Genomic DNA, 11,161 nt, shown 5'->3' with positions numbered 1-11,161 from the left:
TCATCCTTCCCCACATATATCCTCCCAATCATGTCATGCTCAGAACAAGGCATTTTGAGAGCATCACTTTTCAGACTGGGCAGTTCTCCCTCCCTGCCATGCCCTGTTTGGTGGTGGTGCATCATGTGTCACTGCCAGTCTTCCCTGGTCCTTCACTATGTTGCCCCAGCTGAAGGTTCGCCCAGCACAGCCCAGCACAGCACATGAACATGATCTGGTTCTACACCAACATTAAAAAGTATTAACTGTTACCTCAGATGACAAACACGTGTCACCAAGGGACGATTTTGCAGTGGATGGATAGGTGTTGGTGACAGTCATATCTTCTAGCTCAGTGCTGAAGTGATCAGACTCTTTGATGACGTTGTAGTTTAGGACCACACTGTAATTGGCTGGTTTCTTCTCCCGTTTCTGCTGGCAGTTGCAAAGTTTCCTGAAGGCTGCTCTGAATTTCTGGGACATGAGGTTGTAAATTACGGGATTGATGGCGCTATTTAGATAAATACAGATTCTGCAAAATAGCAGGAACCAGTTTTCTTGGAAAGGGCTGGAGAGAAAGGAATTGACCACAACCAGCGTGCGGTAAGGCATCCACAGAAAAGCAAATAGGATCACAACCACGGCCAACATCTTGGTAACCTGGGGGAACACACAGGCAGGCAGAAGAAGAGCAGAAGGTTAGTATTCATCTTGGAAGGAATAGTGCATTCCTACATCTCTAGGGCCAAAGCAACACTATGGACAGACTGTTCAGCTGGGAATACCTGATCAATATTTGATTCAGAAAGGTTTTCTACAGCAAGAAGGAAAAAATACCTGCCCCCAAATTCCTCCTCATTTTTGTTAAATTACTCTTTCCAGGTGACATCCCAGTAAACTAATTGTTGTAGACAGACTTTGCAACTTCTCAAGCTGGAAGAAGACGTTGATTCAAATGGAAAAAGGGGATCTAAAGCCATTTTTTCCCAACCACATTAGATCTCCTCCTTTAGACTAGTATGGTCAGTGGAGTAACTGAACCTGAAGCCTATTTAGATTGTCTACTTCAAAAACCATACTAAAAGAATTAAAAAACCCTAAAAAATAATGCAAAAAAATATTTCTTTTTCTCAAGTACTCAACATTTAATTAGAATTTAATTATTTGATTTTTACTCTGAAACGTCAATTAAAGTTTACAGAGCCAGGGAAAAAAGGGATCGTCAATAAAACTTGATCGTTTTAAGAACTTTGATCTATTGTATAAATTGGTTTTGAAGAAAGAAGAAAACCCAACCTTTGGGGGTACCCAGGATAGCTGAAATCAAGGGAACAAGAAATAATTTAAAAACTAGAAAAAAACCCCCAGTGTAATAACCCTCTTTCTGTCTACCTGAAGCTATACTTGAAACAGCAACTCCTGTAACCTGAAACATTCTGTCTGTATGGGTAATAATTTCTTTGCTTGCAGAAAGGATAGATGTAGATTGATGAGTTTCAGTTGTTTCCAGGGAAACAGAGGGATAACTCCACTAAAATCACTCATCAATACATGATAGTTTTAGGTGCATTTTTTAGCTTGAAGTTAAAAGAGAGTATATAATTCTCTTGTCTTCTGATCAGCTCAGTATATAGAAAGCCTTCCATCTCACTGCCTAAGGGATGTATTTTCTTCTAGCTGTCTAGAAAGACACACATATAACCCAAGTTGTTGTTTTTGTTATAGATATAATGATAAAGAATGGGATGAAGAGCAAAGTTACTCTACGAATTGATGTATCTTTATCTTTAAATGTTCATATTAAAAGGCTACAATTTTATCCCATAATTCCCCCCTCTTTATCCTCACTTTCGATTTTCCTACAGCTGTGTTCAGTAGAAGTAAAAATAAGACTGAGAGATATTATCTACTTTTTTTTGTCCCTTGACTGATACATTTCTTTATGACTTCTATACTGCTTTTCTTGCGGTGTATGAACGATTGTTGTACTAGAGCTAAAGGCAAATGTGAATGTCTCAGGTAGCTAAAAGGATGATTTTTGCTTATCTTGAATCACTTCTAGAAGGACCAGGCCGGTGAACATGGCTGCAAAGAATGAGTGGACCCAGTACTGAGCTGCTCTGGCTGAGGAAGACTCTGGTCTACCTCTCCTCCCTCCAGCTCAGTTCTAGCCTGTCCCTCCAAACTGAGCAGATCCATTCAAATGATAATAATCATTCCTCATGGAAAATAACCTACATTTAAAGGAAGAAAGTAACCACATGTGGAGCTTGGATTAACAATGAGCCCAACATGTTGTATCAGCTCAGGTATTCAGAGGGCAAGTGGATAACAGTCTGCACCAGGCATCAAAGTACTTCACTACCAGAGGCTCAGCAGGGGCCTGTCATCATACTGACTGCTCATTGGAATTTACATTTCTTCTGAGCACGTCTTTATCAAACAATTGCTTAGAGAATCACTTACAACAGTGCAGCTGTCACTTTGAATCCTGGGTTGAACTAGAAGTAAATTGATCTTACTGTCAGGAAAGGGATGTTTTAGAGTCCCACAATTCATACCTTACAGCAATGAATACAAACCTGTTACTCTTCAAGTGACTGTGTCCTGCACGCCTCAAAGACATTTATGTATGTAGTGTGCAAACTATTAGGTGATTTTATGTATACTGGACCTTGATGTGCATTTTTCTTCTGTCTAACACCATTAGCTTGTACTGCTATCACATTCAGCTTACTGAGCTTACTGATTCGACAGTGTATTAGAACTGGTTCTTAGCACCAGACAAAAAAATATCATGGTCACAGCACAAAGTGCCCTGAGCTGATATCAATTCAGGGCAAATCGATTGCAGGCTTGAATGTGTTTAAAAATTCCCAGAGGCTTTATGCCAGGTAAGATATTGTCTTGCAGCACTCAAGACTCCACAATTTACTGGCCCTGACACAAGCTGAAGCCAAAGTAATCTGTGACTGCAACAAAAAAAGCAGCAGTGTTCTCACCTCCCTCCTTGTGCTGGCACCAAAGACCAGGGCATGGGTCAGAACAGACTGCTGGTCCAACTGAAAACAAAGCACTTCTCTCTAGAGCTGGTTTACGATTTGCTCAGGTCAATGATGCGACTCGTGTATCCATACACTGCCACGGGCAGTGCAAGGCACCTCTTTGGTGGCACCTCTCAGTGGTTTAATTAGTGCAGCACAATGGGGAGAATTCGCCATAATTTTAAACTGGTTGCAGTGCGTGTCCTTTCAAAGCTGCCAAAAATTACAACTCTGGCAGAAGCTCTCTATCGCCAGGCAGAAATTCACCTGCCTGTTGCATTTCACTATTTATGTGCAATAAATGCCTGTAACTACCATTAATGTTTGCTCAGTTGCTATTGATGTTGATTAGGATGCAGTCAGTGAATGTCTTTTCTGGAAACTTAACAATATGGATAGTTTGCAAGCACCACTAACTGGCCATTTTGGAACAGCAAAGACACAAATTGGTAGGCTAATGCAATCATATGCATGTCTGAAAAATAAAATGTCTAACTTCTGCATTTGCCTTTGCAACTGCAATGGAGAAACTAAAACAGAGTGGCAGAAGACCAGCTACTTAGTAGGGTAACAAGCCAGATACCTCCACCTTACCACAGTACCACTGAAAGTGGTATTACTGCTGCGGTTGAAGTAGATGATCTCCAGAAATGCCTGCCAGAATCAGTGATTCTGTGAATTTATAACCAAGAATCGGAGAGAAATTTCTTTAATCTATAGTCTGGAGAGATCTGAGACAAACTCTCTTGTTGCCTCCTGATCACATTCAATCTTTCTTGCCACCACATGCAGTTTTTATCCTACTTCCATGACAACAGTTAGTTTCCCAGTGCTTCATGAAGTCCAGGATTCCTTACACATTCAAATTCTGTGTTTAACTGGACGGCTCCAAATTCATAGTCTGCATTATCTGGTGAGTGAGTAGAAATTAACTTCAATTCACTTCCTCAGGACCTGTGTTCATCTGTCCAGATGCTTATACAGTTGTTAAATAAACCTTAACATTGAATTTACATTGAAGTTCCTTCTTTGGCACTGAATCAGGTAAATGGGACTTTGAACTGCCTGGTCTTAAGAGATATTCTTTGTCATGATATTATCTTCTAATCATATCGATCTTCCCTCTGTTCAGCTTTGAAGTTTCAGCTATTGTGACCTGGGTTCAACTGAATGGTGCTGAACGGGAAATTTTGCTTCTCTCAACTTCCCTCCTGTTTAATAAGAAAATGTGAACACCAGAACTGTTTCATTCTGTTTTCTCAGAAACTGTGCAAATCACTCAGCAGAAATACTCCACACTTCCTCCGGTCAAAGAGGTCTCACCTTACTCTTAGTGACCTTTTCATTTTCTCCTAATTTTCTGTTGCAAAATCCTATGTCAGTGTTTATCACCGAGACCCTCTAGTGGTAGTCAAATCTTTTCCCACAGTATTGTTCAGCTCTGTATGAACTTCAGCCTAGCAAGGTTGTTTTCTTTGCAAAGCATAGCTGAAAGCCCATTCAACACAGGCGTCGCCATAGGAGTTAATGGATTTAGATTAAGATTTTTCTTTAGTCACAAACTAAACACATGCTTGAAGGTTTTACCTGCATGTTTCAATACTAAAAACGAGTATAACAGTAGCTGATTCCTCAGGGTCTAATGCCACATAGCCCGGAGCACAAGCTGATTCCTCTGAAAATGGAGCACACCAACATCTCACTGCCTTCTGGCAGAGATCTTCCCTCAGGAGAAAGTCAGGTGTTTCCTGATCAAAATCTCTGCAAAGGCGATAAATGACTCTTACTGCTTTCCATAAAGAGTGGATCAGCTAGGTTTAACTTCTGACAAAGAAGAGGCAGAATGAACTGGTTTCCGCTCCTTCTGGTACACCAAGAGCCTGAAGGAAAGTACAACATGAATTGGAAATGTATTCCCATGAATGAAGCAGTGCCCAACTGTCAAATAAAACTGGTTTTCTTTTTGAAAACCTTTAAAACACATTTATCACACCCTGCTATCCAGTACAGTTCTGTAAAACAGAATAAATATTGCATGAGTGGGATTGGTTTAGCTTTTCAGAAGTGGATGTAAGAATAGACTTTGATGCATCCTATGGTTACATATTGGTCCTCCTTTCCTTGGTAGAACTTCATCTTGGAGTGTAAAAAAGTAACTCGTAATTTCAGTAGTTGTCCAATATCAGTAGTAACAGATGCTGTCCAGTGAAACTAAAATGCATTGGAAATTGAGATACTTTATGAGGAAATATACTTTATTTTGTGTCTTTCCCTCTCTTTGGAAATTAAAAAAAAAAACAGGACCGATTTTTACACTTTTTTTTTTTTTTAGCTAGTTTTGTCTCACAATGTTTTGAATGAAAACTTCAGGGGGCCCTGAAGAGTAGTTTAAAGGCTTTGTCCATTGGTGGTTGTTGATATGGGAATATTGATCCTTCAGTAAACAGATTTTGTTCCTGTTAGCTTTCAAACAATGGAATGAAATAATCATTTACTAGAACTAACATAGTGCAGTGCCTTTTAAGTTGTGTGGGTGGGATGGTGAAGGCAGGAGATGGAATGAATAAGCAGAGGACCACTTTCTACCTGGCAAAGCTGATTCTCATTCATTGGAGAGGTACCATAGCTTCATTCTGAGCTCATCCCTAGGCATCTTGAATGGAAAATACGTCAAAATAAGTTTGGCTCCCCATTCTCAAATATGTCCCAGGCCTTCTTTCTAAATCTTGGAATACTCTAAAATGCTGTTCCGTTTTGAAAACAAAACAAAAGTCCTTGGACCACCTGACCACTTTTTTCCCCTTCAGTCCTGGCATTATGTCTGTTTAAATCAGGGACTGAAAACATCTGTTCTAATGAAACTGAACACGGTCCATCATCTATTCTCCTTCAGAGGTAGCTACCTCCTTCCCCCTTGTTTATCTCACTGATGAGCTTCCCACCTGTTCTTACCTAAGTTTAGGTACCTGTCCTCCACGCTGGTAAGGAAATAATTATTTTACTCCAGATTTGCTTCCTCCCTGAGAGTAGAGCTATTTAGATGCCCTATCAAGATTATTCCTCCCTTGCCCTGACCTCTGTTGGTGCTGGATGTGAAGAAGCATCCTAGGTCTCGAATCCAAGTTGGTTTCCAAGTTGGTCATCGCATTTTCATTCTGTCATCTTCTAATTCTGGGCTAAATCTTACCAGAAACCTAAGTGATATCCTGTCATTTTTGAAGAAAACAATTGAAACTGCTAACTGTATGACTTACAATAGAGAGTATTAGCTGATTATAGAAGATTAATTCTTGGAAACAGACATAGAAACACAAAGCTGACAGTACATAAATAGCTATATGCTAACATAACAAGACAGGTTAAAAAATAGTCTAAAAACCAACAGGATGAAGCAGATTGTTTCTGCCATGAGTTGGAAACAGCTTCAGACACTGTTCTCCGACTAAAAGACAGCCACTGTATTACAAGGTAGGGGAGAAAATACTTTCTTAGGCAGGTAAAAACAAGTTTTAACCTTTTAAACAATGGAAGACTTTGCAAACATAGGTTGGATAACGGGAAAGCTCATTAAAATTAAAGAAAATGGTATGACCTTGCAGTCTGGGTCAAGATAAATCCAGATTAGTCAAGCAATCCAGGTCAGACTAAGTGAGGAAATAATTTCATATAGTGCCATAATTGATCTATCATTGTCAAAAATGGTTATGAAATTCCTAAGCTAAACCTTCATGAAGATGGAGAAAAACCTGTCTAACTTATTGTTTTATTCTGATAAGGTCATAATAGGTAATTTACAGTAATAATGAATCATAATCACTCAGTGGAAATGTACTGAATTTCCATGTCCAAGTTTTGACAGCGGGGAGGTTGTAGATGCAGCCTTTCTGAGAAGAGGCCTGGGGCTGCTCCATGCTGGACACAAACAGTTCCATTCAGCTCCAACAGACCCACCGGAGGGTACAGCTGAGCCCATCAGCCAAGACGGCAGTGCCTCTGTACAAACGTATTTAAGAAATGGCAAAAACGGGAGAACTAAAGAGTGAGAAATAGCAGAAGAAACACCAAACTCAGAGGAGCTGCTGCTCCTTGGAAAATCAGGCACCACCTGAACTTGACCACAGCTCTCCCTTGGCCCAGCACTACTGGTTGCCTCACAGAAGGGACTGCATATACCTTGTGGCCATAACAGGGGGCAATAAACTGGCAATAAGTTAATTTTCCTCAAGTTGAGACTGCATCGCCCATGACAATATCTGCTATCTTCCTGTCCTTATCTTGACGCACGAGCCTTCTTGCTCCTGTTCTTTCCATTTTCTCTATCATCCTGCTGGCAGGGAGGAATAAGCAAGCAGCTGGGTGAGTGTTTGGTTGCCACCTGAAGCCAACCCACCACAGGAACATGGATAAATTTCATCTTGTAGAAATGTTCTTGGATAAACATGAGAACTGCCATGGAAGGAGGAACCGTACACCACACTTTCAGTCACAGACCACGTGCTGGACATCGTATGCAAGTCCATCACTGAAGTGCAAGCACAGGCATACGGACAGTTTTACATGATAGCAGAACTCACTACGAGACCACACTATACTGCCAGCTGCACAATTCTTTTGCCAGCACTGCAGGAGATTTTCACTTGTGTCTTACTCTTGGGATTCTAGATTTTTTTTAAATATGAACTTGTGTTTTTCAGTTTTACACCACTGACTCTATTTTGCGTGCTGCTATTATGTAATAAATATTACTAATAATGGCACACTATCCTTGCTTTGCTTCTTATGTTGTACCACATGCAGATGTTAGCTGCACTCATAATGATGTTACTTTAAACAATCAGGTCACTTAGGCTTTTAGAAAAAGTCTTGCTGTCTTTACAAGACATGAAAACATCACGTTATAATCCTCCCTTTTTGTTTTCATAATACAACAAAGTCCCAATTCAGCAATGCTCAATGTAAAAGATTTGTTTGTTTTTCAAGTTATGCTAAGCACATATAATCAAGCACAAATATTAAAGTGATACTGAGAACTTGAAATGCAGATTTTCTTCTTCTTTAACTAATTAATGGACAAAGAAAAAATTAAACACTTCTGATCTGACTATGAACTATAATTGGAGACACATAAAGGCCAAATGTTTCAGTTGTGCATTTCAAAGCATAATCCTAGTGCTCTGCGAGCAGTTGGTGCTCTAGCAGGCAGCTCAGTCGACTTTTGAGATCAATGCCATCTCTGTAATATGGGATAATGGTCTCTCTCATGAAACAGTTCCAATCTACATAAAATAAGAAGAATATAAGGTTCAAACAGTCACCCAAGGGAATCGCTCAACTTGTTTGGAAAGGTACACAGCTCAGATTTGCTTCCTGAGGGAACTGTGGAGTGCACAGAGGTAAAAGCATCCCACTTGGCAAAGGGACAGTCCGGGTGCTGGACGGCAGCTGCCAAGGGCTCAGCATGAGGCATTGCTTCCCACTGCCCTCTCAAGCTGCCTGACCCACCTGGAGCCTGCTCCTGAGAGCCAGCAGCACGGTGATGCTCCCAGCATTTCTCAACACTGCACCTGACTGTGCTACCTGCTGCATGCTGTGTGAGTATGAGGCAGTATGGTTTGTTGCAGATAGATAGCCACAAATTAACCTAGCAACTATATTCTACTTGTGTAGTTACACATTACAGCATATTTATTTAACAATATAAAAAGAAGCAAGTCAAACCTATGCCTCAGTTTTGAGCCATCAATTCATAAAAATATTTTAGGAGAGACAGAATAACAAAGATTCTTAGCATTTACAAAGCACTTTAAGTAGACTTTTCGCAGTAGAGTTAGAGACAGGAAAAGAAACAACTTGATTGCATTTGCAGAGTGACTCAGTGCCTTAGCTGGGTCAAAACTGGAAGTCTCCTGAACTCCCAGGCTAGTTCCCTCTCTTCAGATCTCAAAATTAACTCACGACTCCTTTTGTGCATTTGGCAGGATTACTAACAGGTTGTAACCTAAATAAACTACAGTTAAAAATGTTTAATTCTTTACTGACACTTCTTATTTTTTTTATATAGAAAATAAAATACTATTTGTTTTTCAGTCCTTGCGGTAGGTAATAATGAATAAGCAAGAAAAAATACTTGTTTATATATATGTGTATACATATCACGGAATTTTAGCTCAATTACTTGTCAAAAAGGGAGAACATATTTTACCCCCTTTTACAGGTTTAGACTTATGACCTCTAAAACAAGCAGGGTTTAGGTTTTAGAAAGTAATTTCAAACTGCTCTTCCTACCTGCCTTCGTGAAGCAATAGTGCTGTTGAAACTCCTGTTAGTCATCTTGGAATTCACAGGCTTGCTTTGGTGAGCCAAGTCATTCCTCCATGTCTTAGAGTTTTCTTTTGGGTCCGAAGGGATGGGGTTCAGGAACAGTATTCTAGCAATCAGGCCATAGAGGACAGTCGCCAATACCATTGGTACAACATAAAATATACCAAAGTCCATCATGTAGATAGGAGAGTAATAGTTCCTGGACACCTTGTAGCCACAGGACACAACAGTAGTGTCTTTGTAGACTGCTGTATTAAGGTCTAACAAGAAAAACCAGAGCATACAGTATACGGAGGTGAAAACCCAGAGAAAAATAATGATCTTTTTGGCTCTTGAAAAAGTGCATAGGAATTGAGCTTTGATTGGGTGGCAGATGGCTATGTATCTCTCAATGGTGAAGGCTGTGATGGAAAAAGAAGAAGCATTGATCCCTAGGTACTGGAGATAAGTGATGCAGAGACACCCCACATAGCCATACACCCAGGATCTGTACAGACTTTCTGTGATATTGGGTAGTCCTGCGGCCACAAGCACCATGAGATCTGCCACAGCCAGACTCACCAGGTAGCAGTTAGTGGGAGTTCTCATGTGTTTGGTTCTGAGCACCACCAAAACCACCATTATGTTGCCCACGATGCCCAGTCCACAGATGAGGAGGACCAAGAGGATGGTAACCACTTGGTATTCGACTGTAACAATCTCTTGGCTTGATAGTGGCAGCCCAGTTTGGTTCTGCTTGTCCGCTGTACCATTCTCCATCTTCACCAGCCCACTGCTGCTTCTGGCCAGCACTGAGTCTCAGTACGTATTCTCCATGGTTTCCTGAAAAAGGGTGAGTGCAGCAGTGCGGGCGTGAGCTGTAGCCCCAGAGCACATTCTCCATGTAGTCACAGTCCCATTCCTGTTCTGTCCTTCACTCCCTGAAAGCACCTGGACTTTTGGTCTTTGTAAATTCAATTACCAGACAGGTTAATCCCTGTAAGACTCCATCTCGTTCACACAGGTTAAATAGCTGTTTCCTATAGGCAGTTTGAGGCTTTCATGAAATCAGCATGTGGTGATTGGAGTTTCCCCCTTCCAGAGGAGGAGGAGGCAGCAGCAAGGAGAGCAGAGTCCTCCTGCACTGAGAGCTGGCTCAAGCGCTGCACAGGACTGAGCTGATCCAGTCCAGGCAGACTTCAGCATCACCGCTTTCCAGGAGGAGTCATGATGTACTGAGGGTGGAGACAGCAGTGGGAGGTGAAGGCGTGTGTAAAGCCCCACAGGTTTTCTACTTCATGCTACTTTCCCTCTCTGCTCTTAGACAGCCTTAGGCTGTCTTGCATATTGATCATATTGATCCACCCTGGCAAACAAAGAGGAGATTGGCTGGCAACAACAATACACTGATTTCTAAAATTCTGACTTCCCCGGTGCCCCTGTCTTTGTGGAAGTGGTGGTAATTTACACTTGCCTCCTGCTTTGCAGGGAGCTGTTAGGGTCCCTTCAGAGCTTAAAGAAAGAAACAAATGCCAGCCTTTGAAAACAGCGTGAATAATTTTGTTTCTTTTCTTTATGGACAATTATCTTCAAAACACCTATTGCAATTGCTGTCATCACTCCTGAGCCTTTTCAGCTCTTTTCTGGATTGTTACACAGCAACGATAAAACCATCAGAGCATGATTTGCTTCTTAATGAGATCAGTCACACACATGTGCACACACACATGCACGCACACACCGTGTTACTAATCCACCACTGTCTCCTCTGTGAATAAACTCCTCCTTGTTCAGCCAGGCTGTGTAAAACCACAGACAAATCAAAGACTGGTGGAAAT

General features: G+C 41.1%; 1 protein-coding gene across 1 annotated transcript; it reads right to left on the bottom strand.

Annotated features, from left to right (window-relative positions):
- Positions 1 to 252: 252 nt before the first annotated feature.
- On the bottom strand, positions 253 to 10,103 carry TRHR (thyrotropin-releasing hormone receptor; the record flags this gene model as incomplete). The annotated part of the gene is made up of 2 exons (XM_010146066.1): positions 9,309 to 10,103; positions 253 to 639 (listed from the first exon to the last, which is right to left on the bottom strand). Coding segments are annotated over exons 1-2 (1,182 nt in total), but the record flags the coding sequence as incomplete, so codon positions are not given.
- Positions 10,104 to 11,161: the final 1,058 nt, after the last annotated feature.

This window comes from Buceros rhinoceros, unplaced genomic scaffold, assembly GCF_000710305.1.
Source record: "Buceros rhinoceros silvestris isolate BGI_N320 unplaced genomic scaffold, ASM71030v1 scaffold4572, whole genome shotgun sequence".
In the NCBI taxonomy this organism is placed as follows: domain Eukaryota; kingdom Metazoa; phylum Chordata; class Aves; order Bucerotiformes; family Bucerotidae; genus Buceros; species Buceros rhinoceros.
Note: the sequence above shows the minus strand (reverse complement) of the source record. Positions and strands in the feature narration are given on the sequence as shown.